This window comes from Cololabis saira, chromosome 2, assembly GCF_033807715.1.
Source record: "Cololabis saira isolate AMF1-May2022 chromosome 2, fColSai1.1, whole genome shotgun sequence".
NCBI classification, from domain to species: Eukaryota; Metazoa; Chordata; class Actinopteri; order Beloniformes; family Belonidae; genus Cololabis; species Cololabis saira.
This window is the reverse complement of record NC_084588.1, coordinates 45,020,240-45,047,357: the sequence shown is the minus strand read 5'-3', so window position 1 is coordinate 45,047,357 and position 27,118 is coordinate 45,020,240. Positions and strand designations below refer to the sequence as shown.

General features: G+C 41.0%; 1 protein-coding gene across 2 annotated transcripts in view; it reads left to right on the top strand.

Annotated features, from left to right (window-relative positions):
- Nucleotides 1-27,118, top strand: part of LOC133464384 (protein unc-13 homolog C) — a 149,747-nt gene that overhangs the window by 104,225 nt on the left and 18,404 nt on the right. Inside the window, exons 18-26 of one of the 2 annotated variants that reach the window (XM_061746318.1) lie at nucleotides 4,336-4,462; nucleotides 8,514-8,610; nucleotides 10,115-10,258; nucleotides 10,476-10,553; nucleotides 13,882-13,959; nucleotides 20,965-21,053; nucleotides 22,134-22,271; nucleotides 22,959-23,082; nucleotides 24,492-24,551. In XM_061746318.1, the coding sequence (XP_061602302.1) occupies nucleotides 4,336-4,462; nucleotides 8,514-8,610; nucleotides 10,115-10,258; nucleotides 10,476-10,553; nucleotides 13,882-13,959; nucleotides 20,965-21,053; nucleotides 22,134-22,271; nucleotides 22,959-23,082; nucleotides 24,492-24,551 (935 nt within the window). Of the gene's footprint in view, nucleotides 1-4,335; nucleotides 4,463-8,513; nucleotides 8,611-10,114; nucleotides 10,259-10,475; nucleotides 10,554-13,881; nucleotides 13,960-20,964; nucleotides 21,054-22,133; nucleotides 22,272-22,958; nucleotides 23,083-24,488; nucleotides 24,552-27,118 lie in introns of both variants that reach the window. The other variant, XM_061746309.1, reaches the window with a different exon arrangement.

Below are 27,118 nucleotides of genomic sequence, written 5' to 3'. Positions count from 1 at the left end.
ATTGATTTAGTTGCAGTGCATTTTTCCTAGAATGATTTCATGGAACATTGAATGTGTTTACATGGGGTCAGTTTGTAGTAATGGGTTTACCGAGTTCCAACAAATCTCAATTCCAGATTGAAGCTCATGCAGAACTAAGTTTCGTTGCAGTTCCTCGGCTGAGATTGACTCGCCCTCAAATGCCTGACATGTTAAAAAGTCAGACTTTAACAGAAATAAACATATTTACAGCCTGGTTTAGATTGGTTTTAATCATTTTATTTCACACCAATGACAACTCTGAGCGAGGTTGATTTTTTTATACCACACGAACAGTTTATTTCAAGCAATAAACGTATTTCTTATATGATTGATTGGCGGTCGGCTCAGCCAATCACTAACCATCATTCCTTCCTTATTAGTAATAGTCACGCTACCACCATTTGCAAGCATCCGTTTGTTCTAACCCAGCATCAGCTAAACGCTACGATCAGTTTTGATCAAGTCAATATGTAAAATGGCACATTCAATCAATTCAATTGAAAGGTCTTTATCTCAAACATGATAGTCGTGTAAAGTAACAGACATGCTTGAATATACTTAAACAATGAATCTAAGCGAGTGACTTTTTTTCGTAGCATTAGCATTCTTGACATGTTCGAAAAAATTGTAGGAAGAAGTAAAAACCTCATGAACTCCTACCCCTTGAACTCAATACTTTGTTTTCAGATGGACCCTCGTTGTTAGATATCAAAAATCTTGACGAACTTAGAAGTAACACAAATTAATAGCACACATTTTACACAGTATAAATACATATTGTGTTATACCTGAGTATAAATTAGCAGATACCTGAATTATTATTGCCATGTGCAGTTATACACCACTTTACATCCCGCTGGAAACATTTCACAGCACTTCTGCAGCTATTTCAGCAGAGTTGGGCTGAAGGAGCAGGGAGCAAAGCTAACTTTGACTGACGTGTGGTGGGCGTGCTGCGCCCCGTACGAAGAAAAAGGGCTTCAAAACCGGTCTTCAGAAACCAACGGGTCACATGACCGAATGTTTTGTTCAGTGTTATATTCAGTCAAAGATACTCTATACAGAAGATAACGCATCACCGTTTCTGCCAATGGTATGAAGTGGTGTACACTTCCTGTCTCCTAAGTGGGCGTGGTCGCCCCTCTCCCCACATCGTTTTGGAAGTGTTGTGAACGAGATACAGTACAACTTTAATATTTGCGCCTTATTTTGCCGCTCGTTTTTTTTTTATCTGCTACTTTAATGTCTATCAACCCAGTACAAGATCATCCGATCAGTCTAATATTCTTGTTTTCCCTTCCAAAAAGACTTAAATAATAACAATAACAGTATTATTAAGCAAAGAAGCAAGTTTTATTTTAATTTAAAATTTCAGTTTATCCGATGGGAAAACGACGTTGGTAGTTCTGCAGTGACCGACGACTCTGAATCTCTGAATCAGCACCACCAGAGAGGAGAGCTATGAGAGCCAAATCCCGCGAGAGTGTGTTGCTCAGACAGAGACAGGTCTCAAACAAAGTTAATTTTCTCCTAATCTGTCGGTCTGAAAATTGCCATTTTGGTGTCAGAATGTTCAGAAGGTTTGTGGCTTTTGAAAAATGGGTCCCATATTTACTTAGGTTACTATGGGGCGAAGGAATTGGTAATAATCTGTGCTCACATTCACTTTTCCCATTGGACTCAATAGACTCAGGAGCTGCTGTTAGTCTCCTAAAGGGGCGGGGCAGTGGGGAACACAGATGACACAGTGACACAGATACAGGGAACACAACCGTAGTGGGGTGTCTCGTTTATAAAACGTCTCTGATTCAGTCTATAGTTTCTACTCGCTGAAATCAAAGCGGCACAGAGGAACTGCTGAAATATCTAGCTCGGTGGGTCCCCCTATGGGTCTGGAGGTTAAGTTGCTTTTTTGACACTGTCCAAGATTAACTCTTGCTCAGTCACTCGCTCATTTTCTCTACTGTCAATACTTACTTGAGTGTGTCAGTTTCTCCCACCACGATGTTCTCTGCAGCGTTGTGAGATACTTTCTTCATTGTTGATGTGGAATAAAGTGGCATAAAGTGACACAAAGTTGTCGTAATTGGATGACGAGGGCAGGAGTCCAAAAAGACTTCTGTGCCAGAAGTAGAGATGTGAGACTGTGAACGCTGGATGATGCTTCCTAAAACTAATCAAACGCTCATTCAAATACAGCAGAAACATTTTAACATGTTTTGCTGTAAGCAACATTCATAACCTCTGTGTTTTTCCAATGTGAACATTATTGGGTGGTACTTTAGATCGCATAATTGCATTAACAGTTTCTCAGTACGTCCAAATGGATTTCCAACATAACGGAGTTGGCAGATGGCTCTTAAGTGAATGTAACATTTGATATATGCTTAAAGTGCTATTTGGATCTGTAGCTGTGCTACGCTAAGCATCGTTTCTCTCCTGAGGCTCCACATTTGTGGAGTAACTGTTGTCATTTTGACTCAGAGCCCACTCCACATATGTGTCTGCAGCTGATACTGAGTCTGGTAACTCAGTATGTGTCTCTCTCCAATTCTTTCCATATTGAAATTTGCACCAAAAACTGTAAACGCTGCGTGTTTCCATTTTCATGTGAAGCGATTAGGTCAGTTGGGACATCAGTCGTGACTGAGGCAGCAGTCTGAGGGAGCGGGCAGCTGCAGGCATTACTGTCACACCTGTAGGGAGTTCACCGCTTTTTACTTTGACTCCCACTCAATGTGAATTTAGTTTCAGATCCTCACAGTGCTTCTTCTGTGGCTGTAGACCCTCACCTTTTTTTTTTCCTCTCTTCCGCTCCGTGAGGATTTGGTCTCTTTTGTACTCAAAACTAACTTGCTGAGTAGCCTTTGATGTGTATCCTGTCTTATCTGTATTGCACTGATGGATTCCAGTGTTTGACTTTCATGAAGAGCAAAGTCTCCGATGATCCCGTGTGCTGCTGTGATACTCCGTCTCCTCTTCTTTATTGACCTCCCTCTTTTTTCCCCCCCATAGATTTCTTCAGTTTTAAAGTTCTAACATTTCATATCTGCCATCCAGCAATGCATTCTCTGATTGTTTTCCCTGTCGTCCATTCTCCCTCTCGTTGCTTCCTCTTTATCGGCTTTCACTGGAGTGTTTGATCCTCTAAGTCGTCCTGCAACATCATCGTGTATCTCTTCTCCAGGGTTTCCCCAGGAAGTCGGGAACTCTTTAGAAATGCAGGATGAAATGACTCAGCAGATGATACGTGACACAGAAGACTGTGACACTTTCTTTTTATTTAACTTTTTCCATTATTATTATTATTGAGAGCCAAACGCTTTCACAAGTTCCACTCTGTACTTGATTTAAAGACATCAGATTAAAAGCAAGAGTCACTGATATTTGCTTTATGTTCATGAGGATACTTGCTTCTCTGTTATTCAACAGTTTGTGTTGGTGTGTCTTGTGTTCACGTGAATGCTTTGAAAGTATATAGAAAGATAAAGAAGGATACATGCATGGGTGCAAATCCCGGGGGGGATGGGGGGGACATGTCCACCCCAATTTCTGAAAAACATGAATTGCCCCCCCCCCAATAAAAATACCCCTAAATTATTCAAAATTGAACAAATGTATTTTCAGACTTAAAGGTTGAATATGTAGAATATTTATTAAAAATATATTTCTAAAAAAAATAATACATCCACGGTGCGTTTTGAGGTGTACAGAATGAAAGCAATGGGTCCTTTTTTTTTAGAACTGTTTACCACCATAACTGTGTTAAAACATGATCGCTTAGTTTAAACAACTTGTTTAGGGCTCCATATTTCATCCATATATCAATTGATCGTGCATAAAGTAGTCCCATAGGATAAAAGGAACATGGTGAGGAGAATTTGAGATGAGTGGACACTACATGACTACAAAACCCTTAAAATTAGGATTTACGAATATAACAGTTAAGTAAGCAGTGACACACACTGTTGGCTGTTTAGGACAAATAAACAAGAAAGGTAAGCACAATAAATGATTCCCTGTGCAGTATTTTTTGGCGAGCCTTTACCAATTTATGGCATAGTATGAGTTGCATATTGGCAAAAAATTAAAAATTAAAATCACGTTGGTGTCCCCCCCAATCCTGACATCGGATCTGCACCCCTGGATACATGCTATCAATACATTGTTATATTAGACAAGTGTCATGCGGCTTTGCGCCTCTGGCATTTGGTGTTCTCGCCTACAAGTTGGGCTTTTTCGTGTGTGCATTGTGACTTCAGCTAAAATTATATCCCCTAATGTGTGCCTCTACTGTTTTAATCTGCATTTCAGAGCACGATAAGCACCGGCTATGCAAAAGCACCGAATACATGAATCTTCACTTCAAAGTCAAATGGTTCCATAATGAGTATGTCCGTGACATACCGGCCTTCAAGGATGTATCACCTGAGTATTCTCTGTAAGTATCCGCTCATTATCACATACGTTGCTGTGTCTTATCAACAAAATGATTTTAGGGAAATTGCAGTGAAGACGATGAAATGCTCATTCAGTTGCTACTTTATCTTACACATGCTGGATTTATTACTAATGATGCTAAAATCTACTGGCGATTGAAGCTGTTTGACCCACAGCATCTGCTCATCTCTTAAAACTGCTGAAGTTTGCGACGCTGTTATCCTCTGTCTAAATCAACACCAGTAGCGTCGGCTTAATACACATGAAGTGTGTACATTTGGAGGAGCTAAAATTATTTTGGCAGCATTAAAACTATTGATCTAAAAATCTAAGTGGAAGGGATTTTAACGCATGCCAGAACAACACGTACTGCTTGTTGTCACTCCACTAAAAAAACAAGCACATTAAAGTAAGTAAACGGAGAATAGGCTCATGCGGGGACCATTCAAGGCCAAGAGTAACGACGGTAGCATCCTGTTCCGTTGTTTATTTGGCACAAACATTCAGATCCCTTCTTCAAACATGTCGAGATTCTGTCTGAACTCTAATCAAAACAAAATGCAGAGAATGACATTTTAAAGCCCAAATGAGGAATGCAGTTTTGACTTCGTATTGTGTCAGAACTTTTCAGCGCGTGACACGCCGTGGCTGCAGCGAGGAAAGTTCAGCACCCTGTCACTAAACTTTCCCAAACATGCCGTTTCTCACTCGCTGTCTTCTCTGAGCGGGATCATTTTCTGCTCTAAAGCCTTTATTGTTCAGCATTGATGATTCCCCTCGCAAGCGTGCGAGTTACCTCTCTCACACTCACAAACACATCACAGTCCTATCAAGTTGATGACGGGTTTTTGAACGGTGCGCTGGCAGCAAGCTGGAAGATCCCGTTCTCTTCCCCTTCCTTTCCTCCCATTTTAAACTCACCCACAAAAAAGGGTTGGAAATGAATGTTTTGTTTTTTCCCCACTTGTCATAGTGCCGTATGAATTCCTAAATCTCACAGACGCTCTTTTTTTTCTAACCAGCATGTGCAAAACAACACAAATCCTCTTATATTTAAGCCAAATTAGATGCATTATCATCATGTTTTTTTAAATAATGTTTTATTTAATTTTCTCTATGCAAAAAAAAAAAAAACAGCACTCCAGCGAGCACGTTTCTAGGTTGCTGTGGTAACCTTTTAAATATCTGGATACAATCTCTGTTGTGGAATGTTGAAAACGGCTCACTTATTATTTACTCAAGTCCTTTTTTAATGTACCTATCACATTGACTGGTACATGTGGAGAAACCCCCCCCACCACGAAATAACCCACTTTTTGCAGGCGCTATTTTCCTCCCATCAAAGTACACAACACTTCTTAGACCACAATTAATAAATGTAGCTCCTGAAAAGCTTCTGGATCCTTTCTCTCATATTATTTTCTTTGCATAGTCATCACTCCGTTAGAGCTTGAACTTGGAATAGCTCCAAGTTAAAACTCTATTGGAGTGATGACCGATGTTCCCTAACTGTGAACATTTTCAGAACTGCTCCTCAGCTCGTGCATGACTTCCTCTGCAGACGTCTGCGGACTCAAACATCATGTTCTGTCCTTTTGTCTAGAGGCATTTCTTTGAGATTCTCTGAGTCATTTACATATCAGGAACAGTAGTTAATGAAATCCATGAATTCTTCGCAACTTTATGTTTAAAAATCCAGCCATCCATTTTTCTATACCCACTTAATTCTGTACAGGGTCACGGGAGTCTGCTAAAGACCATCCCAGCTCATTACACGGGAGAGGCAGTTCAAACAACTGCACACACACACACACACACACACACACACACACACACCACACACATCTAATGGCAATTTAGAATCATCAGCCAAACTATGTTTTTGGACTGTGGGAAGGAAAAATCCACGTCTGAAATGTTGACTGATTTGTCGAAACGCTCTTTCAGGCCTGCACACATTTCTGTACTTTCTTATTGATTGTTGGTGTTCCACTGTATGCTCTTGATTTTTGTATTTTTCTGGTGTTGATGCTGATCCAACTTTCTTGAAAGGTGTTGCTGGTATCATATTCAAAGAAAAACACTCAAAACAGTAAAAATTCTCAGTTTCAGTACTTGTTTGCCAGTTTGATATTTTCAATTAAATACATGATTGAAAGATTAGCTGATTATTAGGTTCCGTCTCGACAGCATGCCAGATTTTTGAGAGACTGAATTGTGTGTTTGGTAGTTTTATCCAGATCATTTATCGCTTTATCTGACACACATCGGACTATTGTACATCAGTGTTGCTGCATAGCTTATGTGGATATCTGACCTACTGTGTTGAAGTTTGGGGAAATGCCTGTAAAACATATATTCAATCAATTTTCATTCTGCAAAAAAGAGCCATAAGAATAATCAGTAAAAAACGATATAGAGATCCAACAAATCCATTATTCCTTTATTATTATTCCATTATTGCATGAACTAGTAGACTATAGTATTTTGCAAATTATGTTTAAAGCGCATAAAAAAACTTTACCAATCAACATTCAGAAAATATTTGAAAAAAGAGAAAGCAAGTATAACTTAAAAGGAACAGAGATTTTTGAAAAACCAAGATTCAGGACAAAATTGATGAAACGTTGTGTTTCTGTGAAAGGAATCAATTTATGGAACAATCTGAATAAAGAAAACAAAGAATCCAAATCAAACATTACATTCAAAAGTACAATTATAGCCTGTATGTTAAGTAAATATAATGAAATATGTTAGTTGAGTTTGATTGACATACCCATAGGTGGCGGTAATTTTTATTTTATTTTATTTTAGTTTAGTTTTTTTATTCACTTAGTTGTTGTTTTTTATTATTAGTATTTTTAATTTATGTTATTTGTGAAGTTATTTCTTGGAAAAAGGGGCAGATCAGATATGATTCTTCTTCTTTCTGCTCCCTTTTCATTCACAATTTAAGAACATTTGTATTTGTATTTTTTGAATGAAATAAAGAAAATGAAATGGACGAGTGAGCAGGCATCCCTTAAACAGAGACTGTGAGTCCTAATCACGGTCCAGGTGGGACCCCTGGCCTGCCAGCCTTCGCCCCAAACAAGCAAAAAAGGGAGGACTAATTACTTTGTCATACACAATATTCACAGCCTACCCTGTCCTGTATGTTATCATTTTTAAATAATTTCAAATACATTTCCATCCACTCCTCAATACCAGCTTTACCCTTATAACAAATATTTGGATATTTGGGTTAGGGTTGACTCTGTAAACGGGTCATGTTCATGTGATCTGTGTTGTCAGTTCATTACAGGAAGCTGTTGAACAAGATTGCAGCTGATTGTTTGGATTAGGAGACACATTTATAGCCTAAAAAACCTGTTTCCTATTGTGCATGCAAATCATGGAGGGCAAAGCGAGCTGTGATAGAAACACTTGGAATCCAAGCGGGGGACGCTGTGCCCTCTCCCCGCCAGCCGGTCCGTCAGAGTAATGACTCACCTTTCCCGTCTCCACCGCCGTCACTCAGCGCCGTCTCGTGCAGGATTGATCCTTCCAGCGGCATTTCCTATGCATCTCACAGACACTCGCTCCCTCACACCGTGAGCCGTTGGCGTTCATCTACCTGTCTGTGCTGTTTTTCTCCGACATTACGCTCACCTTATTTATTGGTTCTCCCTCATTTGTGCCAGAGTAGCGATCAGTTCGGTGGGGACATCCTCAGCTCAGGGGACAAAGTCGAGTGTTACATTAAACGAGGGAATGGCAGAGTGAAAGAAGAGCATTACTATTCTGCCAACAACTGTTCCCCTGTCCCGGGCTCGCTCGTCCTCTGCTGTCGTCTGTTCTGAGTCTCGGGGTTTGATCCGTCGGCGAAGTCTTGGTGTCCGCTTGAACCGTTTGTGTGATCAAAACTGCAGCTGTCATGTTTTTTTATTGCATTTTCCCATATGTCTCAAATACGAGGCTACAGCTTGAGCCAATGCCAAGAAAATGTAACAATAATTTCACTCTTCAGTGATTTTTTTTTTTTTTTTTACTTTCTTTCTTTCATTTTTTAGGTGGTTTGAGCCGTTTGTCATTCAGTGGCTTGATGAGAATGAGGATGTTGCCATGGATTTCCTTAATGGAGCACTTGGAAGAGACAAAAAAGATGGCGTGAGTACAGCCTCGAATTATTTCTCAAGATGTAACTTTTACATCTTTCCATTTGAGTCACTTAAGACCACTTTTTACTCCCAAGGCCGACTAACTCTAATTTACTTATGAAGGAGAAGGTGCTCAAAGGATAAAGGATCTTTTACATAGTCAAAAACACCTTTTGCCTTGAGACATAACAAGACCAAATTTAAATGAAATTAGAATAATAATAATGAAAAAAGGATGTGGAAAAGCAAGAAAAAATGTGATTTTCAGGGTAAAAGAAGGACAGAATATAAGGATGCGTGGAAAGGTTCATGCATTTTTCAGACAGTGTTGTGCATGTGCATTAATGTTAATCTAAATGAGGGGATTTCTGCATTAATGACACAAAATAAGCTTTTATAACTGCTTGTCAAGAGATTCTCAGTACTTCTGCTTTGTTGCAAGGTTGCATATTTTGAAAATATTTCTTACATTTTCTAAAACTCATAAATACTTGTAACACCAGGTGTCTTTTAAATGTAGCTATAATTGTTGAATAAATGTAGGAATTAATGTGCGTTTGAGCGCTAACTTCACACTTGAGCGCTGATTCGTGTTAGTTGAACTCGGCCGTGATCGACCCTCCTCACGAACTTGCCACACGGAGCACTGAGTGGACTAGTTATTGATTACTCAACGGCTTTATCAGAGACGCTTGTCACCGTCCTAAACAGAGAGGGAGCGCTACAAGGCGGTGACTGTTAAGGTCTAGATGTGTGGCAGGATTCCGGTCCGTGTACTTCGCGGCCATCCGTTTTTTGTTTTGAATTGACAAAATAAAAATAGAGAAATAATCCAAAATAATCTGTTTCCCATCTTTTGTTTTGATAATAAAAAACGGAAAACGGAAATTGATGTGTTTGAAAAATTGAAGTTGGGAATTAAAACAGCGAGTGAAAAACTCTTTTCTCTATTTCCTATTTGTTTCCAAGGATACTGAAAACAATAATTGGACAAATGGGGGGATTGCACATGCGCAGTAATAAATGAAGAAAGTTGTTTCTGGTTCTTGAAAATTAACAGTTTTAGATTTTTTTAATTTTGAAACAGAAAATAAATCAAATATGAAACGTGGGAGTGAAACATGAGTTTAATCTGTAATCCGTCTTCACTCCGTCATGAAACTGCAGTGATGTTGTGACAGTCCGTTCAGCTGCAGCGTCCAAAAAAAAGCAGCGTCAAGAGTTTCCCACTCGCTGTTTTAATTCCCAATTTTGATTGTCAAACATCAATTAAATCAGATAACGGATAACGGATAATCGATAACGATCCGTTTTCCATTTTTTTATTATCAAAACAAAAGATGGGTAACGGATTATTTTGAATTATTTCTCTATTTTTATTCAAAGTAATTTCAAAACAAAAAACGGATGGCCGTGAAATACACGGACCGATTCCCATCCTCCTTCCTTCTTCTGCTCTGTGCTGATCTCTCGCTCTGTCTAAACTCGTGTCCGCCTCTCCCCCTCTGTTTCAGTTCCAGCAGACCTCAGAGCACGCCCTGTTCTCCTGCTCCGTGGTGGACGTGTTCACTCAGTTGAACCAGAGTTTTGAGATTATCAAGAAGCTGGAATGCCCGAACCCACAGGCTCTGGCTCACTTCATGTGCCGCTTCGCAAAGGTCAGTCTCTGCGGACTGGCCTCCCAGTGAACCCTGACCGCTCCTGTAGCCAGTGCTGACTCACACGTAGAGTTTACCACTCATCTGAGTGCTTTGGCTTAACTATTATATCTATTGTTAGCTTGTTATTAGGTAATGGCTGTCTTATAAAATGATATCCAGAAGCAGAATAGCAAACGCGTCATAAATATATGACTGTCTCTTTCAATCCCTGCAGACTATCAACAAAGTTCTTCTGCAATATGCTGCAATCATTTCCAAGGACTTTCCATTGTATTTGAATAAAGAGAATGTGGTAAGTGCCCGCTGAAAATGTTCAAAGCAGAGGTTACACTGAGTTTTTTCTTTTTCTTTTTTAGCTTTGTTGCAAAGGCAAATATGGTTAGTCAAATTATTGTGCCTTTATGATGACTGTCTCTTGTCACAGTTGGCATGGAGACTGAATAAATGTTTGAAATAGCCATTCAGAGCCTTGATGTGTCTTACGTAACGCTCTCAACGGCATCTCTCTTTTAACTGAAGGGCAGTAAGTCCTCTCTCAGTTCATAGCTGCTGAGGACAAATCAATGGTGTTTTCTGTGTCTGCTGTTGAATCTAACAGGTGATTATTCACACTGCTCTTTAACGCTGAAGTAAAAGATGAGAACAGAAGAGGCAGATGTTTCTTTACAGTATTGACAGGCGTGTTACTGCCGTCCCAGAGAAACTATGTTGTTTCCTTTCCCCTGACATGGCGAAAGAGACAGATGAAGGGAAAAGGGAGTATGAGATGCAGAGTGGTTGCAGTGAAGAGTAGGGGTGGGTATTGGGAAGGACCTCACCATACGATACGCATCACGATACTTGACCCACGATACGATACACATTGCGATATCCCGATTATGCGATATCCCGATTATTATATTCTACATAGTTCACCAAAAATTTAAAAATGCATTACACATCTTAAAATCCAAGTTGTATATATGTACATCAGATGATAGTGATGGATCTTAAAATCCGAGTTGCACGTTCATCAGATTATAGTGACAATTCATGGGACAAACTGAGTCAAAACAATGTTTTATTATAACTATACAAGCTAAAGTTACAACATATTTGTATATGTTTTTCATATTATTTACATCATATGAAATTAACATTAAATTTAGTATGAGGTTGCTTTAATTATGTGGCAAATGATAATAAACACAAGAAAGATGGGTACTAAAACCAAGGACAGGCACAGTGATCAGTCAGTATAGATATAAATCCATAAATAAATAAACCTCTGTCCATTATTTTTCATTTTTTAAGGACAGGCAATTGTGTTATATAAAAAATAAATTATAAAATGAAATAAAACGTGAAATAAAACCTGAGCTCAGTGCAGGGCCCTCCCAGGGTTGGTAGAGAGTGGCAATGCCCAGGACTGTCACTTAGGTAGGAGCACTGGGTGATATAATGGGAAAAAAATCGGGGATAAAAAATATTTAAAAAAAAAAACGAAAAAGAAAAAAAAAAAATCGATATTCAAATTTTGAATATCGATATTGAATCGGCTGGAAAAGTATTGCGATATATTGCCATATCGATATTTTTGCCCACCCCTAGTGAAGAGATTCCATAAAATGAACCCACATCTCTCTCATATCGTACTGTAACCGGCCCATCAGTCAAGGCTCTAAGTTACTGGTCCTGGTTCCTGGTCAGGGGTTCAGCTGCGACTGAACTGCTCCTGAATAAGCCAGAATAAGCTCTCCCTGCCTCCCTCGTCCTGCCATCTCCAGACCAAACAAACCAGAGAGACATTGCTCCCTTAGACAAGAGTCATCTGTCTAACCAATTAGCCGACATCTGACATGCTGTTGTTTACACCTCAGCTCATCTGCTCTGACAAAACCTGGCCAAAGTCTCCCATCACGTTCACGAAACCTTTCTAAAACGGAGCCATTTCCTCTGGTTCTCCTAAAATTATTCCTGAAAGGAATATTAGCCCACTGATATAATCTCACCTAAAGAAATCCTGTTCTCCTGGTCAGCAGGGATAAACGTGATGATATGAAACATAGCCGTTCTTAAAGTATGTACTAAAACAGGGGTCGGCAACCCACGGCTCTAGAGCCGCATGCGGCTTTTTAGCGCCGCCCTAGTGGCTCCTGGAGCTTTTTCAAAAATGTTTGACCTTTTTTTCTTCTTTTTTTTTCTCTTTTCCTTTTTTCTCTTTTTTTCTTATTTTTTCTGTTTTTTCCTCTTTTTTTCATCCTTTTTTTCTTTCCTTTTTAATCTCGACATTTCGACTTTTTTCTCGAAATTTTGACTTTTTCCTCGTCATTTCGACTTTTTTCTCAACATTTCAACTTCTTTCTCGACATTTCGACTTTTTTCTCAAGATTGTACTTCAACATTAATCTTGACATTTCGACTTTTTTCTCAACATTTCGACTTTTTTCTCAAAATTTTGACTTTTTTCTCGTCATTTTGACATTTTTCTCGTCATTTAAACTTTTTTCTCGACATTTCGACTTTTTTCTCAAGATTGTACTTCAACATTAATCTTGACATTTCAACTTTTTTTTCTCGAAATTTTGACTTTTTTCTCGAAATTTTGACTTTTTTCTCGACATTTTGACTTTTTTCTCGACATTTCGACTTTTTTCTCGAAGTGCGTAATGAAAAAAATGTAATATAGAAACATGCAGCATGTGTTGCCTTCATTCTAAGGCTTATACAAGACTTTTAATTTTTTGCGGCTCCAGACATATTTCTTTTTTGTGTTTTTGGTCCAATACGGCTCTTTCAACATTTTGGGTTGCCGACTCCTGTACTAAAACATTCATTGTTAAGGATGCTCTCCTAGCATTTGAATGATAATGCAGATCCAGTACGCGTGTCAGCACACCAAAACCCTTAATCTTATGTTTTTTAGCCTCCCTCATTTCAGAAATGTGCAGCTAAGGGAATTCTCCAGCACTATTCAGATTTGGAATATCTAATTGCTTCTGCACAAAAACGCCCATAAATCTAGTGGAGAAGAAGCCATTACGCGTGGCTGCGGCGATGCTGTTGGCTGTTTTGGGGTTTGAAAGACACCAATCATCCCTCTCCTCCGAGGCGCAGGATTATCGTTTTACTGCTATCCATAACCAATATAATAATTAAGATGCATTCTTCTGTTGTTCTTTGAGCAGATAAAGTACGTGATGTGTGAGCGCGCGAGAACTCCGCCGAATGATCCTCCGTCTCCATAAAAAGTGGAGTGATTAATGTCTGTCATCTGTTAAACTTGTGGCGGAGCCGAGAATCGATAATGCCTGACACATTCAGTGAGGACATTTCTCTCTCGTGTTATGTATTGCATTTCCCTGCTTACTGTCGCACAGGCACTTTTCTCCTCCGTATAGATGATGTGTCAGAAAATCAAAAGTGATGGATTTTACAGTTGTTACCCTTGTGATTTTCTGATATTTTGTATGCTGTTTTCAATTACATGGGCAGGTCTCGGGCTCCCAGACTGCAGCTGCACAAACAGCTGTGTGTTTTTGCTAGTTTTTGTTAAACAGTGAGGCGATTGCAGATACGACGGATAGTGTAAAGCACCGCACAGAGGACTCAAGTCATGTTCATTGTTGTGACTTTTGCAGCCCTGCATCATCCTCAACAACATCCAGCAGCTCCGCGTCCAGCTGGAGAAGATGTTTGAGTCCATGGGCGGCAAACAGGTCTGTACTACTCACCGTCTACAATGTTATTATGTTATTGTTATGAATCTTTATTTCGGCTTGTACACACTTTTTTGCAGAACAAGATGAAAAGGTTAAAAAAAAAAAAAACATTTCTGTTGCCGAAAAGGTGTAGGCTGAACAACTTGAGAGAGATCAGTGGAAACAGAATGAACCAGAGCTCAATTTTGAGCTTCATGGCAAACGTTCTGAATACTTATGCACTGGTGATATTTATAGTTTTTTATTTTTTTATAAATTTACAAAAATAATAACAAAACTTCTTTCGTGTTCTCATTATGGGGTATTTTGTGTAGAATTCTGAGAAAAAAAAAATGAATTTATTCCTATTATCAATAGGGCTGTAACATAAAAGAATGTGGGAAAAGTGAAGCGTTCTGAATACTTTCCGGACTGACTATATGTAAACAGGTTCAGTCCAGTTAAATGTGTTAAAACTCCAAATACATTCCTTTTAAATCATATTTATACATACAAACAAGGATCACGCACAAGAAAAATAATAAATTAATGACAAAATAATGACTGAAAAACTAAAGTTAAAGCTCAATACAGGTTCTTCTATAACACAGAACTTTTTTTTTAATAGTGAGAGGTACCAGCAATCTTTATTTCGGCTTGTACACACTTTTTTGCAGAACAAGATGAAAAGGTTAAAAAAAAAAAACATTTCTGTTGCCGAAAAGGTGTAGGCTGAAGCCGTAGCTTATAGTGCCTACCCTTTTTTCTTATGATCAGCATAAATATGAGACATTAACTTTACTCCGTGGAAACAAACAATACATAAATAAGACAAAACAAGTAAGACAAAATATAAAATTGACGTTTCCCATTCTAGAATGTTTTAAATAGTATACTTTATAATTATAGTGTTTTATATTTATTTACAGTATTTTCTTTAAACATTTCCTTAAACCTAAAGATAGAACTACACATTTTTAGGTTGTTATTACAACTATTCCAAATTTCTCTAGCCTTAATTGATGTACATCTCTTTTTAATATTAGTTTTTACTGTTGTTGTAGTTGTAGTTGTAGTAGTGTTTATTTCGAATATGAATCATATAAAAAAAAAAAAACTACTGTGCGACAGTAGTCAGATCTATTAATTATAACTGTCGTCATCTCAAACATGAGTTTCCCCCTCAGATCATAGTGGGTTTCTTTTATCTCGAACAAATCCTGAATGCAGTTTGGAAGCAGTTTCTGCTGGGCTTTAAAGGCAAATAAAACAGTTTTCTGCTCTACTATATCATGGAATTTTAAAGTATTATATTTAATAAAAAGATTATTTGTTGGTTTATAATAGTCAGATCTATTAATTATGTCCATATCAGACTATGAGGCAATTCTCTTTTCATTCGTTTTTTTTTTTTAGATTTACTCCAACTCTAATGCTCCAAAAGGTTAACCTCAGTGTTACACGCTCAGGGCTTATGATGTCGCTAAAAGACACTTTAGCAGCACTGGCGGTGGTTAATTTGTAAAGTTGAGTCTCCCCCTCCAAGATCAGCGCTCTGCTGAAGCGTAGTCTGTCACAACGCTGCAGCGTATCCCGGTTTGATGACATCTATTTGAAGCGAAAGCCCGCTGACCCAACAGGGACGCTGTGTATTCCCTTCTCCCTCCAACCGCCTGATCCCCACCCCTCATGTGGAATGACACATTTTAGTAAGTGTGGAGCTGAACACCTAGATCCTGTGTTGCGTTTGAACTGTGGGGGATATGTTTCCCCTGTCGGCCCGCCGGGCTGTCACTCCGAGAGAGGACACCAGAGAAGCAGCCCAGCCCCGACCCCAGAGCCTCTTTATAACTTACAAGCATGTTTCTCTCCAGTTTTCTAACACCTGTCTTGCTTTGCGTTTTGTCTCTCTGTCGTTGTGTCCTCTGTTCCCCCCATCTTCTTCTTTCTGTGCTCTCTTCTCTCTCCCTCTCTGCCTCCAGGAGGAGGGGGTTGTGTCGTTCTGTAAGGTGTGTGTCATAGCGTCAACACCACTTCTTACCATTTTGCCGTCTGATAAAACAAAGCACGCCCCCCCCTTCCCCTCTGTGCCACCCCACCATCCCTTACGCTCCTCTGCTTCTCACAGCGCGGCAGCATGTGCCACAGAGCATACGGAATCAGAATTACCCATCACCCCTCTGGACAGGCTGCTCCAGCCCGCCATCCGGGGGGCTCTGGGGAAGCCGGCTCAAACCATCAGACCTCATCTTTTACTTTTTTAGCTTGCTTGATTTTTTTCTGTCTTCACCTTTTTTTCTATATCATGGATAATTTGGTAGCGTGATGTTTACTTGAGGATGTTGTTCCCTTTTTCACCAGACTGAAAGTCGCTGGCTTCCGTTTTGATCTTCTCGCTCCGTTCCCAAAGCTGCAGGCGCAAATGCTTCCAACAGGAATTTTCGGGCCGTGTTTAATGAGCTCCTCAAACACTTAAAAACCTCCCCAGCTGTGCCCTCAGCTGAGGTGCTGCTGCTGCCGCCTAACCGTTTGCTAGATCTGAAAACCAAATCCGCCACAGGCCAACGTTTCCTGATGCATAATGACACCAGAAAGTCTCAGCCATCCCTTCTAAAAATAACATGTTGAACTTCCACTCTCAGTAAACAATCAAGTATATCTGAAAGGATATCTGAAGTCATTTTCCCCTTACTCATAAAGTGGTTTTTAGATGCAAGCGCCCTCTCTGCTCTTCAGGCCATTCATTGCTGAAGACTTCCAAATCAGCAATCAGCTCCCAGAGAGCCAATGTAATTAACAAGAGCTGTTATCATGGCATTACCAATGAAAGGGATTAACCGTAATCTTGTACAATGCCCATTAACGCCGCATCGTGGACTGATTTCATTAGATTAGTATCAGACCTGCTTTTGAGTATCACCTTATTTGCTAATATGCCTTCGTCGCTTTATAGATGACTGTGAAACGTTCCTTCACTTGGTGCTCTGAGTCATCCTGAACCACCTGTACCCGCGTGGAATGACAGCCTGCCAGCAGGCAGATATTTGTGTTTTGAAGCAGACGAAGTGAAGCAGGGCTGGGCCGCTGCTGATAGGCTGTCATCCAGGGGAGACTTTGCAGACTCTGGAGGGCCCGGAATGCCAGTCAGAGTCTAGTGAAACCAGGTACCATGGAGAAGCCAGGTGCTCCATGTATTCCAAGGATGATGTCTCCCTTGTATAAAACTTAATTAACGGAGTAAGAATTGTCCTCAGTTCTTCGGGCTCCCCTGAGTATTACCATCTGCAAGTAAGGAAGACTCTACATATGACTCATCACTTCAGTTTAGGCTTAAGATCTAACTTTCAGCCATCTTGAAAATGTTATCTTTAATGGGGTGTTCAGAAAACGTGTATATCTTGGATATTGCCAATCGACAGAACTTTCTGATTTCCTAAATCACAGATATCTTAAAATGAAAACTCCTATCTCTGGGTTGAAGTCTTCCCCTACACTAGGCGATTACATACTGCCCTTCCGTAACATCTCCGTAAAAGTGGGCCACCAATTTTACTGCGTTGGCCTTTGCCTGCTGGCCCAAGGATGAGAGAAAAATCCTGCTAATGTATGTCCTTACGTACACGAAACCATCATTCCAGAAACGAAGTGTGCCTCGACGTCGTGTGCGTGTCACATTCATTGGTAAATAAATAATAATAATTTAAAAAATCATTAGCTGAAATGAGGCTGTCGACTTTCTTCCTATTATAAGAGTGTCATGTCCTTTTGATGGGCTGAGCGTGTGTGGGGATGCATGTGCATGAGAGGTGTGTGGACGTGTGTGTGCGGCGCACTGATGGGTGGAGAAGCTGACCGGGAAGCCTTGACCAGACAGATTCAGCTGCATGTACAGCATCAGTACAGCAAATAAAAGCGTTGTGGCTGCCAGCTGGAAGTGTCCGGGACTTCCTCACGAGCTGGAAGTGCCCGGGTCTTCCTCACGAGCTGCAATTGTCCGGGACTTCCTCACCAGCTGGAAGTTTCCGGCGAGGAAGTGTCCAGGTCTTCCTCACCAGCTGGAATTGTCCGGGTCTTCCTCACGAGCTGGAATTGTCCGGGCATTCCTCACCATTTTGGAAGTGTCCGGGTCTTGCTCACCAGCTAGTGGCGTCCGGGCATTCCTCACCAACTGGAAGTGTCTGGATCTTCCTCACCAGCTGGAATCGCCCGGGTCTTCCTCACCAGCTGGAAGCGCCCGGGTCTTCCTCACCAGCTGGAATTGTCCAGGTCTTCCTCACCAGCTGGAATCGCCCGGGACTTCCTCACGAGCTGGAAGTGCCCGGGTCTTCCTCACGAGCTGCAATTGTCCGGGACTTCCTCACCAGCTGGAAGTTTCCGGCGAGGAAGTGTCCAGGTCTTCCTCACCAGCTGGAATTGTCCGGGACTTCCTCACCAGCTGGAGACGTCCGGGCATTCCTCACCATTTTGGAAGTGTCCGGTTCTTGCTCACCAGCTGGAAGTTTCCGGGTTTCCTCACGAGCTGGAAGTGTCCGGGTCTTCCTCACCAGCTGGAAGTGTCCGGGTCTTCCTCACGAGCTGGAAGTGTCCGGGTCTTCCTCACCAGCTGGAAGTGTCCGGGTCTTCCTCACGAGCTGGAAGTGTCCGGGTCTTCCTCACCAGCTGGAAGTGTCCGGGTCTTCCTCCCCATCTGGAGACGTCCGGGCATTCCTCACCATTTCTGAAGTGTCTGGGTCTTGCTCACCAGCTGGAAGTGTCTGGATCTTCCTCACCAGCTGGAATCATCGGGGTCTTTCTCACCAGCTGGAAGTTTCCGGTGAGGAGTGTCCAGGTCTTCCTCACCAGCTGGAAGCGCCCGGGTCTTCCTCACCAGCTCGAGACATCCGGGCATTCCTCACCAGCTGGAAGTGTCCAGGTCTTCCTCAATAGCTGGAAGTGTCCGGGTCTTCCTCACTAGCTGGAGGCGCCTGGGTCTTCCTCACCAGCTGGAAGTGTCCAGGTCTTCCTCACCAGCTGGAAGTGTCCGGGCCTTCCTCACTAGCTGGAAGTTTCCGGGACTTCCTCACCAGCTGGAATCGTCAGGGTCTTCCTCACTAGCTGGAAATGTCCGGGTCTTCCTCACTAGCTGGAAGCGCCCGGGTTTTCCTCACTAGCTGGAAGTGTCCGGGTCTTCCTCACAAGCTGGAAGTGTCCGGGTCTTCCTCACCAGCTGGAAGTGTCCGGGTCTTCCTCACTAGCTGGAAGTGTCCGGGTCTTCCTCACTAGCTGGAAGCGCCCGGGTCTTCCTCACTAGCTGGAAGCGCCCGGGTCTTCCTCACCAGCTGCTGTTTTGTTTGTGAGCGGGTTTTATCTGCGAGTGCTGATCGTCCATGAAGGAAGTGCGGCTCCTCCGTGTTTCCGACTACGGTCGGCATACGCCCAATGTGATCAGAAAGTTGTTAAACTCTCTCACTTCTCACTCGGCTACGGAATGGGGGGATTGCCCTTTCATACATGGCAGGTCTCTGCTTTTTTACTGCTTTTTGTCAACCTCAGTGAGTGGAGGAGGTGATCAGATTTTTACGCCTTTCTGGAAAGCAGCTCCTACATCCAGGCACCGAGACTGGGAAAAGGGGGAAATGTTCCCAAAGAAAATGTCAGTATGAAAGCACCAACTGTTTACTGATGCATCTGCAATCAAGAGTCGGAGTAGGGTTTTGTTCTTCTCGGGAAGTGGCAGTTAGTTCGTGTCAAGCAGTGCGTTGATTTCTTGTGCGAGCGTTCTCATTAAGATGTAGCAAATGTAGAATTTCTAAGACCACCAAAACCCAAAAGTAGAGTCAGAAACTTCCCCCCAAACAAGGGGTTGCTTAAAAAACAGAAACCTGCAGCATTTTTATTTTTTGTTTTTGTTGCAATTTTTTGATGATCTTTGTCTTGCGGATCAGGACATAAAAAACCCAGACCTCTGTGGACACTTCTCCGCGTAGCATAAAAACCTTGCTTTTTAACAACCTGGCTTTCTGTCATCACTTCCAAGGATGTGGCAGCAATACGAATGTGTCTGTGCGCTGTGTAAACACACATCTTTCACAAACACACACACACACACACGTATTGTACGTGTGGTCACATGGATACAGGTACAGATCTGTTTTGTGCGCAGAACAATGGCGACGGTTAAGCTTTAACACCTGCTTCCCAGCTGTGCCATCCACCGTTAGAGTGCGTGAGCTGAGCCGATGCGTGGCTTTCCAGGCCCACCGCGGTGATCTGTCATGCATGTAGTGCAGAGTCTCACCTCGCCTAGTCACCTCTGCACACATACATGGAGTTGCAGACACAAATACGTTCACACTTGCAGCACATAGCAAATCTGCACCATCCACCCATGCATTTTCTCCGAAATCCTGTCAGAACGTAGAAACATAAAACATGAACATAAAAAAACGGCTGCACATCCATCACGTGCACATGCTAAGGGGCTTCAGACATATCATGCATGGACATATGAACACTCTGTATAACTGTTGTTATTGTTATTGTTTGAACGAGTACTTAAAACTCACTGAAAGGTTGAGTGTGGACCAAAGTTTAACTTTTGAAAATATTGAGTTGTAAAACAACACGATGTAAATCGTTACTGTCACATTCCACTGCGCTTTACCTGTACATGCAGGGCTTAAAGTTTAAAAGCTGCTATACTTTATGTCTTGAGATATCGGTGGCTGACAGCATCCTCTGTTTGCTGTAACTTGTGTAATAGTCCACAAAAATACTCCTGTACGCTGAGCCCGTGCCTTATGACTCGGCAAGCCATCATTTTTGCAGCTCTCAGGTGAGCTGTGCATTGGTATTCACGGCAGTGCTCGGCACAGATGGCAGGCACAACGAGCACCGGTAAGACAGGTTACCTCTCCTGTGTGCTCGTTGCCCCTCCCCCCCTACTTAGTGCCCCCCGCCACAGTCCAGGGATCCTCCAGAGGTGCAGGCTAGTGCGAGGAGCGCAAACGTGCATTAACTGTCTGTCTTCCACTGCACTGACAGCTGGACGCTGAAGCCGGCGACCTGCTGAAGGAGCTGCAGAATAAGCTCAACACAGTTCTGGATGAACTAAGCGGAGTGTTCGGCTCCAGGTGGGTGTTCGCGCGTCTTACATTCTGTGTTTGTGACGGATTATTTTCCGCTCGTTAATGTCCGCATGTCTTGTCCCGTCAAAGAAAAATGTATTGCAAGGCTGCTTAGTCACTGACAGATGTGTACTGGAACCTTAAATGGCTCAAACTCATGCTGTGCATCACATCTCGTAAGCCCAGCAAGATGTTAAACCTTTCAGCTTGAACAAAAGACACCTCTGCTCTTAACGCAGAACAGTGAGGAAATAGAGACGGATTGTGAGCCATCAGTGGGCTGGTAGCAGCCAGAGGTGTCAATTAACGAAGTACAAATACTTTGTTACCTTACTTAAGTAGAAATTTTGGTTATCTATACTTCACTGGAGTAATTATTTTTCGACTTTTTACTTTTACTCCTTACATTTTCACGCAATTATCTGTACTTTTTAATCCTTACATTTTAAAAACAGCCTCTTTACTCTATTTAATTTCGGCCTTAAAAAAAAAACTATCCAGTTAAATTGCTCCATCCGGATAGAGTGAATTTGGTTGTGGTTGTTTCAGATGTTCTTGTCCAGTTTTGTTCTTACATCCGTTCCCTCAGATTCCTGCAACTAAACTTGGATGTACATTCCAATAAAGGTTAGGATAAATGATAACATGCCTCTGAAGTTTAACTTTTTGCACCATTACAATACTTATAGGCAACTAGTCATCATATCTTCTGCTCTCTGAAACACATGTTAATGCTCAATAGTACACATATATGGTTCTTTAATATATTTGCATTATACTAAGATACATTCATTTTCAATGGCTTTTGTCCTTAATGGCTTTTTTCCCCCTTACATTACTTTTACTTTTATACTTTAAGTAGTTTTGATACCAGTACTTTTATACTTTTACTTGAGTAAAAAACTCGAGTTGATACTTCAACTTCTACAGGAGTATTTTTAAACTCTAGTATCTATACTTCTACCTGAGTAATGAATGTGAATACTTTTGACACCTCTGGTAGCAGCTCAGAGTGGCAAACTTTAACTGCTGCAGCCGAGAGAGTCAGAAAAGGCCTCTAAAGAACTGTCGTTGCCGTTCCCCCAGTTTCCAACCTGTGATCGAGGACTGCGTGAAGCAGATGAACCAGGAGCTGGTTCAGATGAAAGGCTCGGCCAAAGGGAGCAACGCTGCCATGGATGCAGAGAGCGTCCTCCGACCTCTCATGGAGCTTCTTGATAAAAAGTGGGTATCTGCTGAATGCAGGTTAATATCGTGTCAGATTCATTAAAGCATTAAAGTCATAAGCAATCATGGACATAAGTCTTGTAAAATAAAGCTGTCAATCACTTCTGCATGATAGTGGAAAATGCAGCTCATGTAACAAAGTCGATAAATGAATTAAATGCTTGAAAAAACCTCAGTATCCAGTTCACTGTCAATCACTTTATTGATCCTGTTCCAGTTTGGTTCATTTAAGGCCCTCTAATTGTAAAAGTCTTACAATCCCTGCCAGATAAAGCCACACGTTATCAGGGAAGTCTTAATTCCACGTCAGGACTGTATTTACTGTTGCGGCTTTCTCGAGCAGCATTCTTTAAATCAGTGATATGCTCCAGCTGAGCTCGGGTAATTGTTCTCAACCGTTTGCTACGGCAACATTCAGGCCAATGGGGTATTAAAGGGAATCCTCTTAATGATATGGAAATACCAAATCCTTTCTCCTTTCCCCGAGACCCTGCTTGCACAATGGTGGTGAGATTAAATCGTAAAGCTGCTGCATTCGTTCTCGGCGTCACAGGTGTTTTCACTTTTACTGAAAATGATTTCTGAAAATGGCGTCACTCGAGGCTCTCAGGTGAGTTAGCTCGGTCTGAGAGTCGTGCCGCAGGTGTTGACCTTACACGTAACTCCCTCTCCGCCTCTTCACAGTCTGATGTTATTTGCCAAGATCTGCGAGAAGACAGTGCTAAAGCGAGTCCTCAAAGAGCTATGGAAGATTGTGCTGAACACCATCGAGAGAACGATTGTTCTGCCTCCGCTGAGTGACCAGAGCGTGAGTTTACTCAATTATCTCTCCCCCCTTTCCCTCGTCTCATTGTCTTCTCATCTCAAGGCCTGGCCTTCACCTCCCTATTCTCTTCCACTTGTCTCTCTCTCTACTTCTACTGATACTACTTCTGTCATTTAGCAGACGCTTTTATCTAAAGCGACTACAATACAAGGAAGAAATCACATATGAGGTTACAGCTGGATCAGTGGTAGGGCTGGGCGATATATCGAGATTTTAATATATATCGATATATTTCCGAACGCGATATGGTACGAGACAATATCGTTTATATCGATATAGCTTATTTTGTGACAAATTGACTGTACATCAACGCTGACCTCTCTCGCAGTGGGAACATTGTAACTTGCCACAGGGCATCGCTGAAACCTGACAATGTTGACAGGTTAGTTTTCCTGGCACAAAATCTGTAAAATGTACTGTAGTTGACTTGTAATTATTTGAGATTTGCTCAAAGAGATGCAATATCTGTTTACATGTTTTATTAGAGATTTGCACAAATGTTTTGTTATTTGCACAACTGTCAACCTCAGTGGAAAAGTCTGCCTGTTACTGTCTACATTGTATTAATTGCACAGTGTATTTTAATTTAATTGTTATGCAGGAAAGGGATATTCGTTTTATTTTATTCAAGAAGCCTTTTTATTCTATATATGCAGGCAGTTTATTTTTATTTCATTTGTTTTATACATTTTGATATTGTGCAGACCTCTGTTAATAAAGGAACCTGTGTGACATTTGGAACAAGGCTTTGTATTAAAACTGACTGTTTTTTAAGGGTTTGCCTCAGAAAAAATTGAAGCTAACAGAGATGCTATGCTATAATGCTTAGGGGGAAACCCCAATTATGTCACAGAAAAAATATCGATATATATATATCAAGTATCGCCATTCAGCTAGAAAATATCGAGATATGACTTTTGGTCCATATCGCCCATCCCTACTCAGTGCTGGTCAGACTGATGTGAGTCCATTGGACACAGGTGCTGCCATGCCAGTGCTAGAATTTATTTTTTATTTTCTGTTCCTTTCCCACACAAAACAACAGTCCCTTTACACAAAAAAGCTACGTCTAAAAAGACACCATCATGCGATCACTTTGGTATAAGTGCATGCAGCTTACTCTACAAATCTTCTAACTAATTCTGATGAGCAGAGACGTTTACTAGATGCAGAAGTGCTCCTTAAAGAGCGGAGTCTTTAGCTTGCTCTTAAATGTAGGTACAGACCCTCTCTCTCTTTCTCTGTCTCTCTCGCTCTCTATTTCTCTCTTTCTCTCTCAAGCTCAACAACTCTACATTGTCAAGCACCTGGAGCTTTTTCTCAAACTCTTTTATTCCCTTGTCTATATGCTCTAACGGAAGCATGTTTGTGTTTATCTGTTTATGCAGCAGCAAGGAGCGCAGATGATCTTCAGCGCTGCCAAGGACCTGGGACAGCTGTCCAAACTGAAGGTAATGTTTGGATGAATCATATGCAGATTTAGCATATCTGAAAATACTGTGAATACGCTGAACATCGATCCAACATGAATTATTATGATACTGTTTATTTACACACGGTTTAGATTCTTGTCCTTTATATTTATTTCTGCATGAATCACCATAAATTTAACAAAAAAAAAATGAAAAAGAAAGCCAAGAGCAGTTTTTGAGAGTGACTGAAAAGACTCAAACACCAGAAAAGAACAATCTTAAGCATACATTTCAGATTTAGTATAACCATAATAGAACTGAAGCGGATGCAATAATAGCACAGTTATCGCCTCACAGCATGAAGAGATACACTTGATCAAGAACGTCCCGCTAATCAGTGTGACAGGAGTAAAGGCCATCAGTCCTGCGACCCACTGCACTCACACTGTGGTTGGCTTCTTTTTTAAATCACCAAATTAAGCTAGTCTACTGCCATATGTTAGGGAATGCTTCAGGGGGGGTAAATGTAACAGTTAATGACGGTTATTATTAAATACAGGATGGTGCCGTTCATAATCCCTCTTGTGCTCTATACATACATATACATATACATATACATATATATATATATATATATATATATATATATAGGTTTTGAAACATGCGGCTTATACAAATCTATTCTGTGGATTTTTCTTCCACCGCTCGGGGCGCTCTAACCGGAATTAGAATCAAAACTAAGACAAAATAAATGCAAAGAAGAATACACTACTATTTCTTTAGCAGATAGAAGTAGGTAGAAGCAGATTTCAAACAGATAAATAGATAAGTAAATACCGGTTATTTTCTCTTGGTTCTGTCCCGTTTTAATCAGCAAAGTTGCTGCCGTGTTAAAAGACACATCCTTAGGAAAGGATCTATTTAAGTACAAACATGTACATCATTTACAGTTCAAAATGGTTCTGTACATGTAGTAAATATCTAATCTAACAACATAAATATCTGCGGCTTGTATATCTTTTTTTTATAATTTTTTAAAAAATAGAGCAGATGCGGCTTATAGTCCAGAAAATACGGTGTGTGTATATATTTATTTATTTAAAATTGTACATACACTAAACAAGAGTCACACTACAAAAATGCACTCCATCTCTTCTTCCTGTTATCAAAAAAAGAAGAATTTAGTGGAATATTCCTTCCAGAAAGTGAGTTACAAAAGTCAGCCTCAAGTTGGGTCTTGTACGCCGCAGACCGTTGAAACGTAACCAGCCAGGTGTTTAAAAGGAGTCTGGAGGATGTTTAATCTCCTGAGGTCTGTGTAGGAAAGCACTGGAATGAATCACTGGCAACATCCTGGTCTCGCTAACAGCGATGGTACCTGGTGTTTCACCTCGGAGGCAAAAACCATGTGTGTTCACTCGTTTACATGCTGCCGTTTGTGATGCGTGCGTGCCCCTGTCAGAATTCTTCCAGGCGACACATTGATATGTCACCAGTACGCTCACGGGTGTCTTTCTGCATCTCCATGCTTTTGTCATGAAGTCCAGTACGTTGATATTTTCAAATGTGATATTTATAAGTCACATCCTCAAAAAAAAAGCATTTTCTGCTCTGTTTTTTTCTCATGTCATCATACAGTGGGGCAAAAAAGTATTTAGTCAGCCACAAATTGTGCAAGTTCTCCCACTTAAAGAGATGAGAGAGGACTGTAATTTTAATCATGTACACTTCAACTATGACAGAATAAGGGGAAAGAATCCAGGAAATCACATTTTGGGATTTTTACTGAATTAAATGGTAAATTCCTGGGTAAAATGATTTGGTCACCTACAAACAAGCAAGATTTCTGGCTTTCATAGACATGTAACTTCTTCTTTTGGAGGCTCCTCTGTCCTCCACTCGTTGCCTGTATTAATGGCACCTGTTTTAACCTGGTTATCAGTATAAAAGCTTTGTGCTTTCTGTTCCATGTGTGCGCACAGAGCAAGGAAAAAGAGCATTCACATACTCTGCCCCTTATACGTGGAACAAACATCAAAAGGATCTAAAAATAACAGAACTTATTCCACTGAGCGATTTTAAGTCCAGAATGAGTGCACTTGAGACAGCATCTCTGATTTGTAACTGTTTTAAATGATTTCCATTTTTTGTTTCATTTGATTTTATTAGATTTTAATATTTCATATTACACCTCTGTAAATTTTAATGTTTGAAATCTTGTGCTGCCTCTTGGCCAGGACACCCTTGCAAAAGAGATTTTTAATCTCAATGGGTTTCTTTTCCTGGTTAAATAAAGGTTAAATAAAAACATTTTAAAAAAGACACCTGTCCACAACCTCAAACAGTCACACTCCAAACTCCACTATGGCCGAGACCAAAGAGCTGTCAAATGACGGTAGAAACACAATTGTAGAGCTGCACCAGGCTGGGAAGACTGAATCTGCAATAGGTAAGCAGCTTGGTGTGAAGAAATCAACTGTGGGAGCAATTATTAGAAAATGGAAAACTTACAAGACCCCTGTTAATCTCCCTCGATCTGGGGCTCCACGCAAGATCTCACCCCGTGGCTAGAGAGCATTTGGATGATGCAGAAGAGGTTTGGGAGA